Here is a 24451-nt window from a genome sequence, read left to right on the forward strand (position 1 = left end):
TTATAGCCATCTAGGCCATCATACCTTACCCTATCATTTTACATGTATCTCTTAGCACAAGTTTAACATATGATTATCATATAACAAAATGCCAAAAATCAGTTCTAAATTGAGGTTTTCTGCTTGTCATTTTTCAATTTGATTTTGAATAAATTTACGAATTTAATGCTAACAAAGCCTTATTTACTAATTGGGTTAGGAGGTGTAATCGAATATTATTTGAACTCCTCTCCTGCTGGAGAAGATACAAAATAAACATATGAAATAGCATTAGTTTTATGTATTTTTCTTATTAATGTATCCTTCTTAATTGATTTCAGGCAGGTTGCAAATTTCAATAACTGCTATGGCATTTCGTCTTAAAAAAAAACTTACACAGATCTAACTCCATAAGGTTATTTTTTATTGTAATTGTGTGTACTTTAATTCCGTATGTCTGAAAAATACACTTTTCTTAACATTTTGAATAAATTTTAACTTTATTGTGGCTTTTCAATTTTTATAGATGGCTGACATTTAATACAGTTTGCGTTCACTTGTTTACAAAAGCGATAGTATAAAATTTCGTTAGTTTTCTTCTTTTTGTATTGTCTGGGATAAGCGCGTGTGGTTAATATTAAATTAGAAAAATAACTTGTCGAGACTACTAGCTACTAGATCACGCTCGCTTTCAATCAATTTCACATTAGCATAAATTTCAAATTTTCGGTGTTCGATATTTTATATCGATATTTTTGTGTCATATAATCTGGTAACATTGGTACATAAATACATATTTTCCTAAAATACGTCATTGTCATTGTTGTCTAACATTAATTTGCGTTCATGGTTATTTCTTAAAATATAAACAAAAGTCACATTTTGATGAAGGATATATATTACCATTATAATGTAAGTTTTTGACATTGTGTCTTTTAAATTTGTTGGTGTAGAAAGAGATAATGTTATGATGCATAATCACACTCATAACAAAAGTGACACAGTGAAACAGTTTTGCTCTATGTCTATTACGCGTCTGTTACATGAAATACTTTCAAGAAATCTGTTATTTACAAATATGTGCTATCAATCACGTGGAAATTAATGTCTTTAAAATAATCACCGCGTGTTATTATTCCATGATCTGTCAAAAAGATTATGGTACGAAAGGTACTGTTCGTGAAATGTTGTTAACACTCTTTTGACAGAAGTTTTGTTTTTGATGCATTAATTTCTATCACATCTAATTATTAATTATGAATGCACCAATATTCTTAAAACTAGAATGGTCTGTAAATTCATTGCAATTTAGTTCAGATAAGCGTTAAAAACATAACACAAGTTTTTTTTAGTCTGTGGGTATTTTAGTTATAAAATTAATTATTTAAATAAGACCTGTTTATGTACTACATGCAAGATCTTTTGATAGTAATTAATTACTTTTTACAGCTGTCTTAAATATGACAGGAGAAGAAGTATCACTCCGTGCTGAGATGGGAAGATTGGAAATTGAACCAATTAAGACAAACAAACAGACCAAAGATGAAAATCCGTTTACTCTATTGTCACAACAAAAAAAATGGCATGTGCTTAAATCATGCCCTCAAAACTACAAATGTACATGTTTTGCACACAAAAATAATAAAATCATCGCCATCTGTAAAAAGAAACATAACAGAATACTCCGTGAGCCTGTTTTGAAACTATTGAAACATTTTGAAAAACACAAATTACAAAGTGATCAACGATTACATCAATGTGAATTAAGAGTTTCTAAATTCAATTCGGACAATTTGAGCTTGAATGCACTTGTAGATAATTGCAATCAACTGTGTATATCTTCTGATAGTGACCAGCACAATATTGTCAAAAAAGAAGCTAATGATGAAGCTACATGGTGGAAGAATAATGTGTCATCTGATAGATTAGGTAAAGATTCAAATTTAGAGTTAAGTCACATGGCTTCATGTTCCCAGCAAGCACTCAACCCACCCTGCGATGTCACAATTGATGAATTAGCAAGTTACTTTGAAACTCTTGTCCATATACCTAAGAAAATGTCATCAATGGCAGAGATGATGTATATTTAAAAAATATTCTTATACTTCACAATTTTTTGTAAGTGGAAAGTAAAAGTGGTCTTTGAGTCAGTTTATTATTGTATTAAACTTAAATTCCTTAAAAATGTAAACACTTTACGGTCATGTTGTAATTATTTTTATAACTTTCTAGTTTAAATATTGCAAACTGCATATTAAGACTAATCTTACTTAAGGTATTTTTTTAAGTAACTTTGTAGTTAATGAATAAACATGTTTTATTAAATTATTTTTTATACTTTAAACTTAAGAGCTCAAACCTTACTTGCTATGTTGAAGTTAATTCACTTGTTAGCCAAAGAAATTACTTTGTTTGTTATTAGATGGCTTATCTTATCTAGATACTTGTGTGATTAGAGTAATGCTTTTGTAGATAGATTGCTCTTCAGCAATCATTAAATCCTGTTTCACAACAGAACACAACTTCACTACAGACTTATTCATTCAAAGCAGTGGTACCTCTGTCCTAGCTGAAAGTAGGTGTTATTAGCTGTACATATCATAATTTCCAGAAATATCATTACTCATATCTGTTTTGTTACTAATATATTAATATCAAAGTTCAAATCATTAAACTCCATGGCCAAAGTATAAAAATCTCATAATATAATGAAACGATTTTTCAATAGCTAGCACAGTAAATAATCCATGTAAGGAGGCCATTGAGTGAAAAAATTGCTATATCAATAAATAATTATTTTGTAACATATAAAGGATGATGGTAAACAGAGTGAAAGATGTAAATGCTTGATCCCCATTGTATGTATTTTTTTATTTTTAATCAAAACTGTTCCACATCTTTTATAAATTATAGTTTTCTTGTTCAGCCATAGAGTGATTAAGTAGTAAACTTTAACAATAATCATCCTCTTCTATTGGAGAAAAAGTAAACAGGTATTGAACTAAAAAATTTTTAAACATTTGTAAATCCAATTACTGTAAATTTACTAATGAACTAATATTTAATCAAAGAAACCAATAGAGTAACAAATGTTACTCTTGAAATAAAACTTTCAAGAGCTAAACATAATAAAAATATATATTTGTATTTTAAAAAAAGATAACATTTTCGACATGTCTTCAGTGCTATTTCAGAAGAAAAATTAATTTGTATTATCTAATATTTCATTAATCTTTTAGTTTATTAATTTTAATGCAACATGTAATACAATTAATTTAAAATTTAACTAACAGGTTTATACATAAATACATGTTGTTATATCATGTAAGCTGACCATCTTTATAGAGATAAAACAAAATAATTTAGTCATTACTGAATTTACAGTATTATTGAAATAAATGATTATAATCACTTTTGTAATTTACATATGTTTTACGTTTGTAAAAACTATATTTTTTCATTTTCGTTATGTAGATGGAAAAAATATGTTACAACTTATGTGTGTTCAAAAGACCATTTTTGCTTTAAATATACATTCATAAGCTAAATGTTTTCAATAAAATATTTGAGTCTTTTTTTTTCTTATATGCTGGTCAAATGTTTTGAATGTTAATAAAATGAGAAGAGCTAAAAAAACCAAAAAGAACTGCAGTATTTCGATTTATTACAAGTTAAGTACTAAAGCATTTAAAAAGGTAAAACCTTTTATAGAACAGTGAGAATAAAACTGTGCATAGACTTCACTAGTTTTCCTAAGTACAGGTCACGCGATTCCTTAAATTTGACTCTGTAGTTCTCTTAAAAATGGTCAGAGATTATAAAAGTAATACAGACTAAAGAAAAATCATTTATTATAATATACAATTTTTACAGGCATAATATTTATTTTCAATGGCCGAAAGCAAATAAATGCTTTAAATTTATACTATATAAAGAAATACAATTCTTTACCTTTATATTGAATGCAATAAAAGTAAAGGGGGCTGCCATTTCCTGAATGATATTTTTCAGAAAAACTAAAATAGCTTATGAATATGGCTAAAAGTTTATAAGCTTTATTACAAAAAATGTCAATTGAAGTTAAGAAGGTAAATGTCAAAGTTCAACACGAAATATTTTTGATAAAAAGAATGATTGCAGAATTTTATAAACAATACTTCTATTTTGTTGCATGAGAAGCTGATTAAAAACACAAAGTTTTAATTATATAAAATGCAAAAAGTTATGTTTCATAATTGCGGCTACGATGTTTTTCTTAACGCTTACAAATATACTTCTAATTATTTATTAATCTCTGTATTCGTTTCTTTGTTTTCTGTAATAAGTGTTTGGATTTTTGAGCAAAAAATCATGTGTAAGGTAAATGAGCTTAAAAATAACATCGTCTATGTATATTAAGGTACATATGTACTTTGATATATTGTTTGATATATGAACTGTAAATTTCTATTTTCAGTTTATTTTCAAGAAATGTTTGGATACAGAAATGATCGATACACATAACATTAACGAACACAACCAGTGCACTTCAGATAAGGAAAATCTATGATACAAACACAAAAAAGCCAATGATAACATTATGAAATAGGATTTCTAATGAAAATTAACTTGTATATATGTTTACATTATTTGTATTTAAATAGTTTGAATTATAATTTCCGTGATGTTTTCTTTTAAAAGATGTTAATTTATTTAGTGTTTGTGATGTTTATAATTATTTATATTTATAATTATATGCAATCTGAAAGTGCATTTAATATTTAGAAATTTTATTCTCTCATTGTTTTACTAAATTTATGCAAATGTTTGTAAAGCTAGGATTAAAGATGGCACAAATAAATATAACACATATGGAGATAACATCAATTTCCTTGTTTTTATTATACAGTTATAATTACAATTATACCACTACATATTTATGATACCAAAATTCTTATAATCACAGGTATCATTGATTTTAATAAGGTATCAAAAACTGTAACACAATTCATGTTTTTATACATAGTGCATTTTGTTTTAGAAACCACTATATAAACAGTGACAATTTTAATATGTTAAACATGATTGACTATAGCACCCCAAATATTGTCCAGCAAACATAAGCTGCAGTGGGGTGTTTGGAAAGAAATATTCACAAGTCCACAGCTCACAATGCGCACCATTAGAAAAATAAATTATAGATGGTCCTAACCTATCATGTTTTATTTATCTTGGCATGTGTTCTCTGCGTACCTGGAAAGTTATACAAATATTAATTATAAATATTGTCACTACTTTGAAATTAAGAAAAAGTTTAGGGATAATAGTTTGGCTATGTTAATAAAATACATGCTGTAAATTTAGTAACATTAAGCTACACAAGTCTGGAATAGTACAAAAGATTCTTTTTTTATTCTTTTTAGTAAATTGTAAAAGTTAAAAAGGTTATGAGTATATTATAATACATTATCTTATTAACTTTTAGAGCAATTAAACAGGAACAAATAATGTGATGTTAGGTAATTCTTGCTCCTTACTATTAAGTAAATCCTTAAACTAAAAGGACACAAAATGTAACTCCATTTTATATTTGGTATTCTTCCCTCTTATGATCATGTGAAGAGATTAGAAAATTTGTAGTGTACAGATGCAATTTCTTAACATTTGAGATAAAATTGGCATATTTGAATATCTTAACACATGGAATATTATATGCATTTATACCATTTAACTATACAGCAACATGTTACCTATGACATATGCAAATAACTGAGAAATCAATGAGTATTAACACAGGTACTGACAGCGGTTGAGCATGAAAGTGGTGCGTAGTTAGTCGGCGGATTGGACGGGCTCTGAAATGTGTTCATTTGCATCTGTGACGGATGCGGTGGTGGATGAGTAGCGAGTGGTGAGACTGGAGGGGCCATAGCGCTCGCCCCCCCACCACTCGCGTTGCTTGGACTGCCCGTTGTCGAAAGACGAGAGAACGCCGCTAAGGCGTCTGGAAAGTTGGGTGGCGTCGCTGGAGTGTTACAGGGCGTAATTAATTGCTGAAAAACAAATAATGCATTTAATGATCATCATATCAATATACAGGGATTGGTTATAGGTGTAAAAGCTTCAAAAAGGTAATGTCAATTATCAGCAAAAAGCTTTAAAGTTTTACACCTATTTTTTACCAACCTGTTGTTATTTTTAAGAGGTTTCACTTTCCAACAGATTGACAAATGGTTGATTGATCTGTCAACTCTAATTTTATTTTTACTCGGTTCAGTTTGTTATATATATATATTCTATTATAAAGATCAACATGGCAAGCACAAAAAGAAGGCACAACGGGCGATACTCCACCGTCTCGCCGTGAAATTACCTGAGGCGCGGTGCGACAGTTTCGGCTGCATTATAGTTCGATTATATGGAATACACTCCAACTAGTGCAATAACTGAAGCCTTATCAAAATTACCGCCTTTTGATTGAAGAGCGAAAATCCCAATGCATGGCTTTATTACACTAGACCAGATTAAAAAGCTTATCAAGCGATTCTTTAATGTTTAAACATTATTTGGATATTATACTTATCAGCAATTATTGTTCTAACATGTTAGCATCACAAATAATCCGTCTAAGGATTACTTTCTCTGGGCAATAGCAATTTAGGACTTGACTTTGTAATTTTAATGCAAGTTCTACCTGCCCAAGACCATTTTCAAGTAATAAAAAGTTACAATATTTAAGAAGGCTTGCAAGATTGTTTTTATTCATGCAATTTTGTATTATATATTATTTTAATTGGAAGATTCATAAAATGATAGTTTGTTATTTGAAAGAAACAAATCACAGCATTAAATGACATTTTACATTATTTGACAAATTACATATATATGAATTTTTGAAAAATCCCATGCTGGGTTGAACCTCTATAATGCTTCTTTGTTTATGATTATAGTACAAAGAAATTTACATGCATTTTGAGACAATGTTTCTTTAATTTTTGAATGTGTAATGACATCTTAATCATGTTATTGACTATATTTTATTGGTGGTGGGCGCTGTTAGCCTTTCTGGCTTCTTTGGACTCAGGTCTCGCGAATTTAGAATCTGCGAGCTATCTAATTGTACTATGAAGGTAGTATCAATGTATCACTGAATAGTTGGTTCAGTTTTTTTGTTGGTGTATGTAAATCTATCAGTACAGACTATAATCCACCAAAAATTTCAACAAGTTGGCAGTCCATGCCAAAACTTTTAAGACAATAAAAATTTATTATCACTGATAACTGCCTATGTGATGAATATTATGTTATGATTCACTTTTTTCATTTAAGCAAACATGATGCCACTTCTGATAATTTAAATGCATTTTATGTTTGCTTTTTAAGCATTAGTGCGATAATTAAACAAATGATTGATTGTCAATGTAGTGAAAACCCTCAAAGAATATAATTAATTATCAATAAGATGTTCCTAAAAAATATGTATGGGCTTATTACAGACCTGGTGATAATGTGGTGCGGCAATACCATTTGCGCCTGATGGTATAGTAACTTCTTGAAAGAATATTGACAAGGCTGTCTGAAAACATTAAATATCAAAATTTATAACAAATTAAAAAAATATAATTCTTAAGTGAAAAATTTCAAAAGAAAATGGAAATAATTGTTATGTTTAAACTATAGGCATTTATTTAATTTCACCCTAGGGTAACAATTAAAATGTTTTGGTTTTAAACATTTTTTGGGAGTACAAATTTCATAATAGTTCAGTTTTTTTTAACTATTGTTTCTAATAAAATGATTACAAAGTTTATTTTTTTAACTAATTAAATGATATTTGATGCCTTCGACTCGAATTCATGACTCACAGAATCAGAATTGCTATGCAATTTTTTTTTTGGTATCTAGTAACCTTAGCTAATGAACCATAACAAAGTCATGCCATGGCATACTTACAAAAAAAAGCATTTAATAATTTGAGATAAATATACTTTAATAATTGCATTAAGTATTTTGTTGAAGAAATAGATTTGAAGTTGGTTCCTTTTAGGTGGCCTGCTCATTTGAAGAAAAACAATGATACCCTAAATCTTAAAAGTTATCCATTAAATGGAACATATAAGACCGACCGGTAGACTACAAAAAATTATAAATTATAATAATGCTCCTCTACCTCTGTCTTTAATAAGCATAAGATTTCTTCACTACAAATCTCTATTGTGAGATTTTTAATCTACAGTGATTATATTTGTGGTTAGGGTGGGATACAATACTGTTTGAATAACAAATTAACTATCAAGGTTGATTCCATATCAAACTTTTGTAAGATATTATGAAAATGTTGGTTTTCTGAAAGTGTAGTATGTGTATACTTCTTGTTTAGAATTTAAAAGATTTTATTGGCGAAATTACGATATATTTATTTTGTAAACACTGCTAAAATACACATAAATTAATAAAGATGTAATTTAATGAAAATTAAAAAAAAAAAACAAGAGATAATTAAAAATGATTCAGAAGTTGGTTAATTATTTTTTTTGCTATGTTACTTCTTGCTACTAGTTTTTCTTTACTTATTTATTATAGTTTTATTTTTAACAAGGTATATGATAAAAATAGAGGCAAAGGTTAGTTCTAAAAACTGACAAAAAGATACAATTATTAAAATAAACAGTTTAAATCATAATTAATATCACAATATAAGTTAAGTGTTTTTAACAAAATTTGTAAAAGCCGAAAAACATATACGGTCTACTACTGACAATTCAATTGTTATTGTTAGTTTATTTACAAACTGTGCGATTAAATTGTCATTATTATAACTTACGTAAATCTATTTTTGACAGTGAAGAGGATATTCCTGAGTTTAATTGCGTACTATATTTTTAAAGGTACTGTAGAAATTACATGATTTAAACTTTTGTAATTGAATTTTAATAAATATATAATTAAGGAGATACAACCAATGATGTAGCAGCCATTTCATGGTTTAATTGTTTGTTTACATGTGTTACACAAATTTACCTCAAATTGCCAATGGGCAGCCTGAAGTAATTGTTTTGCTTGTTCTCGTGCACATCCTGCTGCTAATACAAATTGATTTATCATAACTTGTTCACGTAACGCCGAATCCATTGTATTTTATTTTCTTATCGAAATTCAAGTTCTCCAACTCTGCAAGAAATAATAGTAGCAAGTAGACGAATGTTTATTCTGTTGGGATCACGACGTAATTTTATTAAAGGCGCTAGTGGGCCTAAGCTTTATTCGTAAGAGTAAAAGAGAGGTCAGAAGTTTACATAATATTCTAACAATATAACCTTCATCCGCGAAGTTAAAACCAAAGATAAAGAATTACTTTAAAAATAATTTTCCTTAAATTTATTAGTAGCACACATTTTCTGCTTGCAAATTGTAAACATTTTGATGAAAAATCAGTACTCATTCATACAATTTTTCTTTAAAAGATTACTAAACCTATTTAATATTAAATGAATAATGTATTATTTATTTTGAAATTTATTATTTATTTGTAATTTTCAAATATACTAATTCTATATTTGAAAAATTAAACCAGTAAGGATATTAATTTCTTATTTAATGACCAAATTAATAAAACATAAGTACAAAATAATATAAACAATCATTATACCAATAACCCACTTAGAATGTTTGTTTTATTAAATACGTTTCATTATAATACTTTTGTTTATTAAATACATCATCTTTATTCTAAGGATTTTACTGCAAATAATGATTGATAACAAAATTTTACAGATTTTAATACAGAAAACGATTTGTCAACACACAATTCACATTAAAAAATTATAAGAATTAAGATTTTTTTTATGATGCATAATTAAATTAGATTCTTGAATAGTGTTCTATTTCGCTGTATGTTACCATTTTCAATTAAATTTATTAGAGACTAATGCAATGAGCTAACTATGAGCTATATAGAATATGGACACTCCAACCTTTATATTTTTAGTTGCTTGCTAACCCACGATTCCCGACCGACCTCAAAATTATCGTTTTTTTTAACAAACGACAGACTTCGAGAATTATAACTTAAGGGTCTCGCGAATGTGGAATTTTACCATAATATTATTCCTACAAGTGTATAAATAACTGTGTAACTTTGACAAAAACAAGCTTTCCGTAATAGCATTTCGTGTAGAATAGTTTTGATTTGAGATTAAGTATATTTTGCGTAGGAATATCTTGTGGTTTAATTTGTCATTAATATCCATTTTTCAGGCAAAAAAAATACGCTTTCATGTCGAATAATGTAGTTTACCTATATGTTTTAGGCATAAGTATTAATCTTGTAGAAAATTTATAATATATAAGTTGAGCACCAGAGAATTCCATTTAGGCATTTATGTCCGCCATTATCCGCCACTGTGCACACACATAAAGTGTGAAAACAAGCAAGATGAACGGTTGATAATCAATGATGAAAGTAATTAATTTCAGTACATTTAAATTTTGCAATGTGTACTTTATAGTTGTTTAAATAATCAAAATTGTTTTCAAAAACCTAATGATTTATATAACGCTATTATTGATTGGTAGCTTGTGTGGGAAATTAAAGATGGAAAACTTAATAGATATGTTATTATAGCGTCATTACGAAAATGAAATAAGAAACATTATTTTTACTGGTTATAGCGTAAGTTACCGTTACACATTAATCTATTTTTTATCTAGCACAATAACTAAGTAAACAGATTTTTGAACTGTCAGCTGCCTCAGACATGTCATTAAAGCATTTTATGTCAAAGGATGAAGAACATCTATTAATCGGTACGCCACGAGTTTCACTTGCGTTGATTGTCATTCTCTAAAAGATGAAAATGAATTACCACAATTCAGAACCAGTAAAAAAAAAGCGTAGAAACAATTTACAAGGCACAGGTACAAACGATTCTTATTGTCCGTTTTTCAAAATATCAGATAAAAACTAGGTATTTATTTTATAATTGTTAACCTTTTCGTTGTTTTGTTTATATAAGTTTTGTTTTATTTTTTACAGAACAAAATAAAGCAGATAAGGACCAAAATCCTGCTGAGGAACAAAGACCAAAAATTCGTAAAAAACATATACCAAAATTTCGTTTAAAATTGGCTGGAAATACAGCATCTTTACTTACACCCTCTGAAGAACGAATTCCCTTAACACTTACAGATCTACAACATCTCCTCCTGCATCCATTGTTAGGAAATATTAATATAAGTCAACCTCCTCGCTGGTATGTACTAGAAAAATGTGATTATATTAATCAAATCACTTGCATTGTTTTAGAAGGTCTGTCTATCCAAGACTGGGAGAAATATAATGAAACTATGTTTAATGCAAACAAAATTTTTAATAATTTTGTGGAAATTCTCACACCATCTGTATATAATGGTTCTCTTGTCAAAGAGCTTGCACTGGTACCTTTGTCAGAAATTGATAAAGAATCACTTATACAGAGATATGGCAGTATGAATTTAGCACTAGAAGCAAGGAAAGATTTAATGGTTATGATGAAGGCTGTTTTCCCTATTGACGGTGAAACAATGACAGAAAAAGGTGATTTTTCCAATGAAGATGCATATCCGAGAACACAACTGATTATGTCTGCTTGGCAATTGATAGAAGAAAATTACCCACTGCCTCTTAAAGGAAAATTGCAGCACACCTATGCTGATTATGTAATGACAAAAGATAAATATTCACCAGTTACGGCTAAGTCACCAATGTTTGGCTTGGATTGTGAAATGTGCTTAACAAATGCTGGTTCTGAACTGACTAGAGTCTCAATAGTGAATGAAAAACATGTTAGCATCTATGAAGCATTGGTTAAACCTTATAATGATATAACTGATTACTTGACAAAGTTTTCTGGTATTACTCATTCAATATTATTAGGTGTTGAAAAAAGACTTGAAGATGTTCAAAGGGAGATTCGAGACTTGTTACCTCCTGATGCTATTCTTGTTGGTCAATCACTTAATGCAGATTTGCATGCCTTAAAAATGATGCACCCATATATAATAGATACAAGCTTAATATATAATTTCACAGGAGAACGAACTCGTAAACCAAAACTTAAAGTGTTAGCTAGAGAATATCTAAATGAGGATATTCAATCTGGTAAAAACGGTCATTGTTCCACAGAAGATTCATTAGCATCATTGAAACTTGTACAATTAAAGTTGAAGAAGAACATGGAGTTTGGTGATGCTGTGCACACTAAGAGGAAAGGATACAGAGAAAATGTAACAAAAATTGTTCAAAAGCAAGAATATGCATTGTCAATTTTTAATCACATTATAGAGCAGAAGAAAACATCTATAGTAATTGGATGTGATAACATAACAGGTGATTACTTCACATACCTGACACAAGCAAAAGAATGTTTCAATTCACAGTTAAAAAAATGTAAACTTAAGAAGGTTAAATTGTGTACAGTTGATGATGTAGAAGAAGTTGTAAGTAAGCTGTCAGAAGCTGTTAGTGAATTTAATTTTGCCATGGCCCATATAAAATTGGAAACTGATATTAAAGATGAATTAAAACAAATGGAAACAATTGATAACTGGATTAAAAAAGTGTGGGATTGTATAAAGGAATCAGGGTTGTTTGTTGTATTATTTGGTGGTTCTACAAATAATAATGGTGTAGCAATGATGAAAGTAAAAGATGCAAGTTAAATTTACTGTATTATTTTATCCATTGAAAATTTAGCTCACTATTAATTAGTATCACTTCTGACTTCTTGTTGATTCATTAGGTTGTTATTAGTGGTAACTTAAGCCACATATCATTAAAGTTGGTGGCAGATAAACTTTTCTTATATACTCTAACATCTCACAGGGACTATTTAGATGTACCAACTTATTTACAAACTAGTAACTGTTGTTTATAACTATTTTTCAAAGTTTAGTTTTTATTATGAAAATAACTTTACATTTGGTAGCAGTTCTTGTTCCCTTTACCCTCGCAAATATCTCTTTACAACAAATAAAAATTATGTGGCTAACCATCTCTCACCTAGTTTTAAACATAATTTTTCTAAAAGGGCAGTAAAGATAGTTGTATATGTGTGTGATGTTAACTAAATGCAGTATAGCAGCTTTATATTTCAAATTTATCATTTTTAATACATACTCTGCAAATTTTCAACGAACCAATCCTGCAAATAACGATTTGACACTTAACCATAACTAAGGAATAGAAATTATTAAATCTAAGGGAAAAATTTTATAAAAAAGTTCGAACGTTCAAATGAACGCTACAAAGGTAAATATATAAAAGACTTTTTTCAAAACCTTATTTTGAACATCAGACAATTTTCGCTTAGGCTTAAAAGAAATATACTTTTTGATATCTATGTTTCGCCGACATATTATCTAAATTTTGTTATTGTTTTTTACAAATTAAGTTAAAGTTATATAAGTAAGGTAAAATGAACTGGTTCCAATGTAAGCCTTTATGGCTTACTGCATCTACATTATTCCTTTATAAAAATAGCTTTTAATGTCAGAATCTATCAAAATGTGCAAGATGTACTTCCAGAGTTGCACTTAAAAGATCTTAATACTAGTAAAATAAAATGTTATCATACTGGTCACTGACAACAGGTTATTTATTTAAATCCTTCAAAATATATTAGTAAAAAGTAATTCCTTAATGTTAGATACTGACAAACAGCAAGACTTCTAAAAATCCTGTATGGAATTTAACTGAGTCATTTAGATAAGTTAACATCTGCTTATTTCTTAATTTTTTATTAAATTGTATTAATTTGTTACATTTTAAATTAATTGTAATGAACATATATATTTTAAGTTATAATTACAGTCAAAACCGGATATGACTGCATTAAAGGGAACGTCATGCTTCGGACGTCAGTGAGTAGTAGTAGTCATATGTATGATTGAAGTATAGGTATAGGAACTTCTTTTTAATTAAAATGTGACATGAAACACATGAAATCACTCTTTGGCCCATGCGATGTAAACAGACAGTAGGCGGTAAAAACACAAGTTTTATCAATTTTAGATTGGAGACTACATGATGAGCGGGACCGTTTTCTACTATGAGAAGAATTTTGTTTCCTCGATATTTCAATTCTGCGTAATTTCGCACTCATTTTTATACATAGTGCTGTTTTCATATGTCATAGGGTAAGGAGTGAATGTTTTTAAATCTAACGCCGATTGCTAGCTTTTCCTACTACTAAATGTTTTTTAAGAGATTGTACCGCACATCTGGAACGCCAGCCGCTTCACCGCAAACATTTCCTGATATACTCCTAGATGTTATGACGAAAACGTACCCAAGACTTCGAGTACTAGAAGTTTTCGTTCGTTTCGACCACTAATTGGGACGATATTTGCCCTCTGGTGTTTAAACCTAGTTAATAAAAATTTCTTTATAACTTATATATCTTCGATCGTTTAATTTCCAAAAAGTTTTCGAAAAGAGCCTTAATTCTATCTCTATTCTCCTAAATCGTTAATATAGTAAAGTGTTAGACTACATTCCTTTGCAATTTCATTATTCGACTCAACATTCTGTAATCTCCATATAATATGTGATTTTTCTTTAATATTAAAACACTTCACTTTTTTACGACTTGGTAATACCATATAAACAAAACGTGAAACCAAGCTGTGAGCCACGTGGTCAATTATTGCACTAGTAGTAACATGCAATTTCAAATGGCAAAGAACACGGGATAGACTCGGGAATATCGGAGAAAAAAATAATACACAAGTTAAAATTTCATCTCAGGTTAGTAATAAGGTTGACAATTGTTTAAATTGATTTGTTTTGTTGGAACAATTAAACGGTTGGATTTTATAGCCCTTCAATATCGATACGGTTTTCTTGTTGTAAGTGATATGTCTTTGTATCCGATGATGTTATAAGCAATATATTTATTGGTTAGAAAACAGATTCATTTCATTTCAACATTCGGTTATTTTAACCAGTCTCTCATTATAAACGATGTTGTTATATTCGGTTTCTACTGTTTCCTTCATGTTGAAAATATTATTTGAAATTGTCAGGCTATTAATAATTCGCTTCCTATTGGAAATCTATGGGGGAAGTACATGTTGGTCCCGATCCAACTCCAAGTTAGCGATAACGTTAAGTCTAACCCGGCAATTCCAGGATTCTACTAGGGTTACGGATTTTGAGAACTGTCAGCCAACTCTGCCTGGACTTTCTGCTGACTAATGATCCGGACAGATACTCAATCTCGGCATTTCCGCCTCGTGGCAACTGCGGCGATGGCGTAATTAGATCAGTATCGTCATACTCTATTCCTGATTCCAGTCCTAAGGACACTCGACGACTATGGCGCTACAGTTCATCATCATTGCATCTTGTTCTTGGCGGCAAACATGCTTTTCTTCCAGGGATCCAACGGATTGTTCCATTGCCATTACAACAGTATTTAGCCGAGTTATGGAGTACTTCATACCGTACTCTGATGCTCTACCTTCTCTTAAACCTAGCTCATGGCTTAGCGTCGAAAGTGCGGATGTGAAAGCGTTTAAACAGAAGGCATATCTCTCATGAGGCAACGCGGTCTTCGGACGCTTCTGGAATGAAGGTGAATGATACAATAAATCCGCGAAGTCCAACCAAAAGGCATTAAGAGGAGCACGTTTTGACCAAATTAGCCGCGGTGGGGTTAAGCATGCCACATACCCAGCCGGTAGTAAAGCATTTTGTTTCCTGGTAAAATCAATCAAGTTGAACTTTTGTCGCCAGTCGCCGCCTCCACTATTTAAACCCAACAGATCGTTGGCCCATTCTGCTGAGGAGAAGGCAAATTTTTTTTGCGAGCCTCTTTGCAAAGAATTTTTATCTTGACATTGCGGTCGAAAAACCGCCGACAATACCTAAACATGAAAATACTATGAACGATTATCCATATCAATCGAAAATTGATAGTAAAATCGCTCCGTGAGAAGTGAATGAGTGGTTCTGACGAAATACCGGCGTTAGTGTTGACTTGTGCGCACTCCTGTGCTGACACGACTTTTCCGCCTATTCCTTCACACTAAGATTGATCCACCTAGTTGGAAGATTGCGAAAGTCCAAGCAGTTCCAAAAATATAGGCCTATTTCGCCGTTCCTTTGGGACGGCCCGGTCAAATAACAATTTGAAGCTTTTGATTCCGTAGAACGGCGTGCTGTTCGACTTATGGGTAATTATGAGTTAGTTTTAAAGAAACTTCTCCGTCTTGAACACCACCGGCGAGTGACTAGTCAACCAATTTTTATAGTATTAATTTTGGGGAATACGCTATAAACTTCTCGACCTTATTCCACCATCCCCGTATTTTGATAGAACAAGTAGGAATTCGGCCCACTACTGCACTTAAATTGAGGAATTTTTATGGAGTAGCAAGCATTTTGACGACATTTCTGATCTCCACAGCTCGAGTATGGAACGATCTGTCGGTTTCCTAATGTCCCGTGAATTATAACCCAGGTACCTTTGACTTAATAGTTTCAATAGTCTGCGTGCTTCATTTTCGAGCACGTCGTGCCTTTTGGTCGAGCAAGTTGGTGGTCAAACGCGGACAAGGAAGCGATAAAAAAAACCCAATGCTGAAATAATGATATGTATTGAATAAAAGAACTTATTCATAATGAAGAGAATTTAATAACAAGTTTAATATTATTGCACCTATTTAAAAAGATTGTCGTATTTTTTTATTTACTCAGTGCATAGATTTGTCCAGTGATCGGATCAACGGTGAGCGACGGCGGTAGCTCAGCCGCCATATCTGCGAGGGCTTCCCAACGGGTCGCTCGACTGCATTCGGACTGACTCGGACTTGCTGACTCTTGAACATCTTCGTCTCTAAGATAAATTTAAATATTAAGCATTATTTATATCATATCATAATTTCTTAAGTAGTAGATTATAACTAGTTAATGTAACGTAACGTAAGTAGATTATAACTAGTGCCGCATAAACCGTCAAAAATAATGTAAATAAAAAATTAATTACTGTTTTTCGTGACTTCTAACTGTAACACCAAAGATGCATCGTAACAGAATTTTGAAAAGTAACGTGTGAGCCTACCGCAGTGCCCACATCTGATATTTTAGAAGTCAATGAACTAGCTTTTGCGTGTTTGAGAATGAAACTGTTTTATAAATACAATAAGGTAACGAGACGTAAAGGGTGTCGACTTTTTAGTAGGCTTGCATCGAAACAATCATTACCGAAAGTTAATTGATACAATGAACAATAGTATTTGAAATAATTAAAACATAATCGTATCTTTGTATTTAGTATACACACTAGCACCTGTACAGGTCATACTCGTGTCATATTTATGCTCAGACCTTAATCACATAAGATGCAATACCACTAGAGTCCACGAGCCTAACCTTCGGCGTCTAAAAAACATATCCAAGTTTATTTGTACTTCAATTAGAAATTGTAGATGTTATTTGAAATTAAAGAACATCACTATTGACTAATTCGAGTAGTAGTTTACATTCTCAAAATGATTTGTAAACTTTGTATAAACGTTATCTATTATGATGGCAGGTTTAAAATTGTTAGGATTTTATTATTCTCATGATGATAATAACATATTTGAACATGTAATTAAATATGATGACTAAATTCGAAAATAGTTATGTAACTGGTGCCACTACACACAGAAGATTTTTTTGAACAATTATGATTGATTGCCCGGAATTTGTTAACGGACCTCTTCATATTTTTATTTGTTTTTTATACTTTTTATATTGACAGTTTGTGTAGTTTTTGTTTTTTTTTTTTCATTTGTTCTATCAGTTTATTGTTACGCTTTATAATAAATATATTAATTACCACCATCATTTTTTAATCCGTTTATACAGTCCACACGCTTGCCAACAAACGCTGAAAGTGCGAAATGAACGATAAAGATTTGTGGAATGTAAAAGTGAGTAGCTAACTACATGTCAACGCTTCCGAAGTTTGTGAAAGAAGTAATCGAAAGTATGATATCGCCCTAGCAAACAGTCAAATGTATTGAAAGAATTACTTACTTAGACGTGTCTTCTGCAGTTACCGGAACGTTCGTTTCTATAATTTGTTCTACTTGGGTTTCCGTCTCGTTTCCGTCTATTCGATTAAGACTTACATCGGAAATATAACTTTTGGAATACTCAACTTTTTGTAAATAATTAGTGGATAAAGCATGTTCGACAACTTCTTTTAGATCTAATTTTTTTTCTTGAGCTGACAATTTTTTAATATTTTCTTCAGTGTCATCGTTTTCTGTTGCCCGATTTTAATAAAAATTATATTGCATTTCATTATATTGCCCAAAATGATAATGTTCGTTATGAAAAATGAAGGAAATATCAGCATTAAACATGCATTAATTAAGTTTATTTTTAAAATGGGTATTAACGGTTGTTAATGTTATTTAATATTGAGACACATTTGGCTTAATATATATTTTCACCAGGTTTTTTAAAATCAAACCACGACCAAACCTAGAACTTCTTAATGAATTTTCCACTTCTTAACCTATTTTTGCAATACTAGGGAATCTCTAAGAAACCAAGAAATTTTATCAGCTATACGCCCATAGAAGATTATTATAACAGAAACTCTATTTACAAAGCTATCACCTTTTTCCTAAACAATTAAAATTTTTGATAGTTACATAAGATAATAATCTGAAATAATATATTTTACATAGTCCAAACTATCATGTTAATATCTAATTCTATTGTTTAGAATATATATAAATATATAGAAATATTATATATGTAGAAATATTTGACCTTTACCATTTTATTAACCTTGGTAATGAATTTAAGAGGATCTTTCAATTTCATTAAGTTTTCAGTTATTAAAGCACTAAATAACCACAAATTAGGTTAAAAATTTCTACCATAATTGAATTAATAATACTTGAATTTATAATTTTTCTCTCTCAATAGTTACTGACTTATGTTAAAAGTAATCACTAACAACCACCGAACTGATTAACGAGAGACGACGAAAGTTTAACTTTTCACGAGGCCATGAATTAACTCTTAACTTACATCGCACACCATAAAACTGTTTAGATAATTGTAATTTATACGATATGCCTGGTTTTTAATTTTTTTATAACCTGTTATTTTGAAGATTATTTTTAGAATATCATAAGTTTGCCGTAATATTTGGGGGTATTATTTTTATCTGGATGATTTTAATATCATATAACTGACATTTTAAAAAATAAATACGGTGGCCGAATTTTTTTATTGTTTTCAGGTCAAAATTTTAGTTTGGAGAAAAGGGATCTTTTGAAAATAGTAGCAAGTATAAAGTTACAGTAAAATCACTTTGTTTATATTATTTGTATCTGGCATAGATTACATAGTAAAGATAATTTAAAAAAGGATTATTAAAATTTCGTTTCGTGATATTTTTCGTTTCGTGCTATGATATTTGATTCTTTTTAAAATTTTATTTGAAAAAATAGGACGTTATGCGACGAAAGCAGGATGCAAAGTCATTAAGAGTAGCTAAATCTTTGTTTAAGAGTTTTCCGTCAGGACATTAGATGACAAAAGTGTTCATCGTTGTTACGTGTAGCTACTAAGAAATAACGGAATAATTGAAAATTGACCACAAAACAGATTTGACTTCTTAGAAAAAAGCTAGTAAGTAGTACACATAAAAGCTCTGTATTAGGGTACTACAAGAGCTCACTCAAAGAAACCTAATAAACCGTATACACTTTAACGATTCTTTATGCAATAAAACTGAACTGTTTTAGAAGAGAACGATAACTGGTGATGAAAAGAAGATTAAGTACGAAAAGAACGTGCCCGTGGTTAGCGATCGCTAAGACTTCACAGACAGTAGGAGAACCCGGGTTAGCTCGCTAATCATACGGTGGGATTGGATGGGCATTGTTTATAATGAGCTTTAGCGCCGGGTAAAACCATGGATTCACATCTCTACTGCAAACAATTGATGAGAATAAAGGAAAAACTTAAGAAAAGGGGTGGTATTAATCAATAGGAGGAGTGTGATCTTTAATCATGATAACATTGTTCCCCAAGCATCTCTAGCCAATCAACAAAAGTTACGGATGACTAGGAGGTGATAATGTATCCGCCAGATAGCCCTGACCTTGCACTTTCTGATTTCCAGTTGTTTTGCATCAAAACAATTCTTTACGTAGTATCAGTACGAAAGAGGACTGCCACAATTACTGGTACCGTTTTTTTATCAAGAGTCCAAAATCTGTTACAGCAACATCATAGTGACACTACCTTTACAGAGCGGCTTAATACAAAAGCCTTCATAGGTGAACTCACATTAAGTTCTCACTTGAAATCTTAAGGCTCAGCATCGTCGAGTTAGTAATTTTTTCTATGGGCGATGAATATACTTTTACAATAGGATCCCAGGTAATTTTAAAATACTTCCTTTTGCCAGATTAAAAAAAATATATCAAAGTAAGTGTTAAAGATTACTACACTTTAAATAGATAGTATTATTATTATTGTATATAGAATAGTATTCTCTATTTCAATATCATGTTATTTAACTTTACATTCTTTTAAAAAATATATATAGTCTGCCGAGTTTGTTTCGCCTGTGCTACTGAAATTTGAAGCATTTATCATCCAAACAGGCGTTTTACTATTGATCTCAAGAGTCTATATAACATACAAATCTTTCTTTTATGACACCGCCTAGCTTGACTTAAATACCTTGAAGTACGACAATAATTAAACTTATGTAAATGTTTATATGATACCTTACACGTAAGAAAATCTTTGATTAGTTTGACTATTTTATTGACAAAAAACAAGAATAAACTTATAATATTTAGTAGGGCATAAATATGTTTTACATAAAAGAAAGAAAAGATCTAGTGAGAAAATTGTAACATTATTAATGTTCACGTTTTACAAGTCACTTTTTTATAATAACAATTACTTGTATACTCTAATTATTAAAGGAAATTTTTATAGTTTTTAGATTATTTTTCAATTTACGTTATGATTTGCAGATTTTTAAAAGATTGTAATAAAAATAACTAATATACTATTAATTTAAAAAGGATAAACAAAAATGAATAATTTAATATTAAAAAAAAATAAATGGAGATGATCCAAATGATGAATAAATTAATTGTTGTGGTAAAAATAATTATTTTAACGAAAATCATTATTTTAGAAATGTTTAAATTGAATGGTGAATGTTATTTGTGAGGTATATTTCAAGTTTTTATTTACCTTGTTGTTTTTCCATATTAAATAAATCATTCATTAAATTACAATGATTACTATCAACTTGTAGTTCTTCTTTGACAGGATTTTGAGTAAAAATTCCATTTTCTTTTTCCGACATTTTGTGATTTTCGTTAATCGTTTCATCGTTTCCTTTAATGTTACTTTCTATGTCATCCTCAAAGTGTATAGTTCTATCTGAAATAAAATTTAAAAGAAGAAAATATGAATTTTCTTAAATGAAACCTGGACGTAGGTTTACTTAGTTGATTATAATGAACTAAGTCATAAATTTCACAATATGCGTGAAGGAGGTTGAATAAAATTAAGCGACTTCTTACCTTTAACATTGACCTCGAGTTCATTTAGCACGTTTAACCCTAGTTCGTTTGCGAAGTTTTCATGCAGGTAATAAAATTATAAAAACAGCATAAGGAAGAGCCCATTTTATCGTGTTGTCCATAAAAATAGCAACTTTAAGCGAGCAGTGATTGGTGAAGGCCATTTTTATATACTTAAATACTCGTATTTAAGGTAAAAATACAGATGTAATAATGTGAAAATAAACATTACATACAACATTATGATGGACTTAAGTTGTCTTTTAAAGTCACCTGTAGAATTCGCATGAACTTCGGATACATTTGGAGTGCTACTTGTACAGCCCATGACGGGTGAAATTAAAAATCAACCATTAGTGAGATAAAGTAGTGAACGCTTAGGGTTGCTTACTTGCAAGTATCACGCCTTGTCCACCCGCACTCAAGTCGTTCGCTCGACTGGGCGCTCCACGAGATCGTATCGTACTTGCTTGCCTATTAGAGGAGGGTGCCCACTGAGCTGACCTCGCACCCCCGTCGCATTTCTTTTTGAAATTAAACTAGTGTAACATTCCTATACATTGACGCAAATATCGTAGAGTAAAAAGGCTTTCCCATTTTAGCACTGGCCTTGATGCACGCTTGTTAAGAGTTTTTTGCACTCGTTTTTCATGCACGAGCCCTTAGTGGCAGTTCAGTTTTTAATTACCAAGTCATTTATTTTTCTTAGCAATCTTTAACAAATTATATTTATTATAATATATAAGATATTGAGCGAAAATAAGAAGGAACTTTTTATTTTTAAAAGAAATAGTATATTTACTATTGTAGGGTCGACAAATAATAACACGCACGACATTTCAGCACGCGATATAAAGGTTTATAAACAGAGTTTATATTGTTACATTATCTACTAAATGTTGTTAGTGATTTTGTATTAAGAATGTAGTTGAACATATTAATCATGAACGTTTAGTAATTTTTAACCCTTAAAGGCATATTGATGAAAAACAGCAACATACCACTTTGAATACAATAGTGTACAGTAAATGCATAGTGTTATATGTCTGCAACATAACAATTTTTTTAATAAATAAATTTAAAAAATATTAATGACTTTTTTTTATTTTTTCTTGTGTAGTGTACTTATCTGCGTGATATATATATTTTAAAGTATAAATAAAAGTCATGCATTTAAGAGTTAAAAATGATGAATAATTTGAATAAAGTACCAATTGCTGACAAGGCAAGTAGATGTTCATCTCATTTATTATATGTTCGCGGAAAAGAAATTAGAGTCGTATATTAGTAGAAACATGAAGAACATAAAAAATGAACTACGATTTAATTCGTAAAAATAGTTTTAATTCAAGAGCAATATTGTTACGATATCTTTTGTATCGAGTGCTGGGCTCTTGTCCTAAATTTCTTTATAGCTATTTACGGAACTCGCAGGCTCCCTTGGAACTTTTTCCTCCCTTGGCACAGATCGTACATTACGACGTTTTATTTCATTCGTATCAGGAGGTTTAGGTCGTTCAGGATCTACATAATAGGTTGTCAAATATCTCCCTTCCGCCTTTTTGTCTTTTGAATTTCGCGGTTATGTACAAAGCGCTACAGAGCTCGTATCTGGCAATACTATACATAATTTGAAAAGTCTTGACATAACCTACAAAACGACGCTATGCATGATTAGTTTGGATATTGCGTTCAACAGTTATAGACGTGTAAACATAGAGTTCACTAACGCCGAAATTCGCGTTATTTTAAAGATTATAAAAATTTAATGGTGTTTTGGGTGATGGTACTCTATCACTTCGAACCGCGGAGGAATGGTTTCGACTATTCAGAGCCGGCGAAAACGACACCATGGATAAGCCAGCCGGCGGAAGACCTGTGACGACAAATACCGATCAAATCATGGACTACATCGAGTTAGACCGGCATGTGGCATCTCGTGACATCGCCCAGGAGATGGGAGTTAGTCACCAAACCATTTTAAACCATCTGCGGAAGGCTGGATACAAAAAAAGCTTGATGTTTGGGTGCCGCATGATTTGACGAAAAAAAACCTTCTGGACCGAATCAACGCCTGCGATATGCTGCTGAAACGGAACGAACTCGACCCATTCTTGAAGCGGATGGTGACTGGCGACGAAAAATGGATCACATACGACAATATCAAGCGAAAACGGTCGTGGTCAAGCCGGGATTGACGGCCAGGAAGGTTTTGCTGTGTGTTTGGTGGGATTGGAAGGGAATCATCCAGAAGCGTCCAGAATTGGCCAACAGGAAGGGTGTAGTGTTCCACCAGGACAACACCAGACCACACACTTCGTTGATGACTCGTCAAAAGCTACGGGAGCTCGGATGGGAGGTTTTATCACATCCACCATATAGCCCGGACATAGCGCCAAGTGATTACCACCTGTTCCTGTCCATGGCGAACGCCCTTGGTGGTGTAAAGTTGAACTCAAAAGAGTTTTGTGAAAAGTGGCTGTCCTTCGCAAATAAGGAGGGGGGCTTCTACGAGGGAGGTATTATGAAGTTGCCGTCTAGATGGAAACAGATTATTGAACAAAACGGCGCATATTTAAACTAAATCCGATCACTGTAACACTTTTTATAAAGCATTGAATAAAGAGCAAAAAAGCAGAAGGGAGATATTTGACAACCTATTAATTACAGAGCGTAAGGTTCTCTAGGACCTGTAGCTTTTTTAGCTCTCTGGTTCATGGGTTCTGGAAAAAGAGTAAACCGCGGCACTTGTTGCTATTATCGGGAGGATTATTAAAGATAATATTACGTTCGATCGCTTAGACCAGCGTAAGGGCAGGAAGAAGCAGCGTGAAAAACTCTAGCATCGCTTTTATTTCTAAAGACTTGATGGTTACTGAATAAAAAT

General features: G+C 31.0%; 3 protein-coding genes across 4 annotated transcripts; 2 read left to right on the forward strand and 1 right to left on the reverse strand.

Moving 5' to 3' along the window:
- Positions 1 to 785: 785 nt before the first annotated feature.
- Positions 786 to 3167, forward strand: LOC137919369 (uncharacterized). Of its 2 annotated transcripts, none has more exons than XM_068762422.1 (2): positions 786 to 891; positions 1429 to 3167. In XM_068762422.1, the coding sequence occupies exon 2, from the start codon at positions 1440 to 1442 to the stop codon at positions 2067 to 2069; it is 630 nt and encodes a 209-aa protein (XP_068618523.1). In that variant the 5' UTR covers positions 786 to 891; positions 1429 to 1439; the 3' UTR covers positions 2070 to 3167. The 2 variants fall into 2 exon arrangements, with proteins under 2 accessions (XP_068618523.1, XP_068618522.1); XM_068762421.1 differs by lacking the exon at positions 786 to 891 and adding an exon at positions 1017 to 1149.
- Positions 3168 to 4828: 1661 nt separating this feature from the next.
- LOC137919301 (UBA-like domain-containing protein 1) lies at positions 4829 to 9211 on the reverse strand. The gene is made up of 4 exons (XM_068762340.1): positions 8980 to 9211; positions 7457 to 7534; positions 5763 to 6011; positions 4829 to 5211 (listed from the first exon to the last, which is right to left on the reverse strand). Exons 1-4 carry the CDS (start codon positions 9088 to 9090, stop codon positions 5185 to 5187), a joined length of 465 nt encoding a protein of 154 aa, XP_068618441.1. The 5' UTR covers positions 9091 to 9211; the 3' UTR covers positions 4829 to 5184.
- Positions 9212 to 10699: 1488 nt separating this feature from the next.
- On the forward strand, positions 10700 to 12672 carry Rexo5 (RNA exonuclease 5). The gene is made up of 2 exons (XM_068762374.1): positions 10700 to 10875; positions 10994 to 12672. Exons 1-2 carry the CDS (start codon positions 10809 to 10811, stop codon positions 12655 to 12657), a joined length of 1731 nt encoding a protein of 576 aa, XP_068618475.1. The 5' UTR covers positions 10700 to 10808; the 3' UTR covers positions 12658 to 12672.
- The last annotated feature ends 11779 nt before the right edge of the window (positions 12673 to 24451 follow it).

The sequence above is a fragment of the Battus philenor genome, unplaced genomic scaffold (assembly GCF_028537555.1).
Source record: "Battus philenor isolate CCGP_79_NKW_IND1 unplaced genomic scaffold, ilBatPhil1.0.hap1 SCAF_16, whole genome shotgun sequence".
Lineage (NCBI taxonomy): Eukaryota > Metazoa > Arthropoda > Insecta > Lepidoptera > Papilionidae > Battus > Battus philenor.

What these genes read in the sequence shown, in the direction of transcription:
- LOC137919369 (XM_068762421.1), top strand. Translation starts at nt 1,023, where the DNA reads ATGAAATACTTTCAAGAAATCTGTTATTTACAAATATGTGCTATCAAT. An exon ending in AAAAGATTATGGTACGAAAG is followed by an intron (nt 1,150 to 1,428) that starts GTACTGTTCGTG and finishes TACTTTTTACAG; the next exon opens with CTGTCTTAAATATGACAGGA.
- LOC137919301 (XM_068762340.1), bottom strand. Translation starts at nt 9,090, where the DNA reads ATGGATTCGGCGTTACGTGAACAAGTTATGATAAATCAATTTGTATTA. An exon ending in CCGCACCACATTATCACCAG is followed by an intron (nt 6,012 to 7,456) that starts GTCTGTAATAAG and finishes TTTGTTTTTCAG; the next exon opens with CAATTAATTACGCCCTGTAA. An exon ending in CACTTTCATGCTCAACCGCT is followed by an intron (nt 5,212 to 5,762) that starts GTCAGTACCTGT and finishes ATAACTTTCCAG; the next exon opens with GTACGCAGAGAACACATGCC.
- Rexo5 (XM_068762374.1), top strand. Translation starts at nt 10,809, where the DNA reads ATGAAAATGAATTACCACAATTCAGAACCAGTAAAAAAAAAGCGTAGA. An exon ending in AAACAATTTACAAGGCACAG is followed by an intron (nt 10,876 to 10,993) that starts GTACAAACGATT and finishes TATTTTTTACAG; the next exon opens with AACAAAATAAAGCAGATAAG.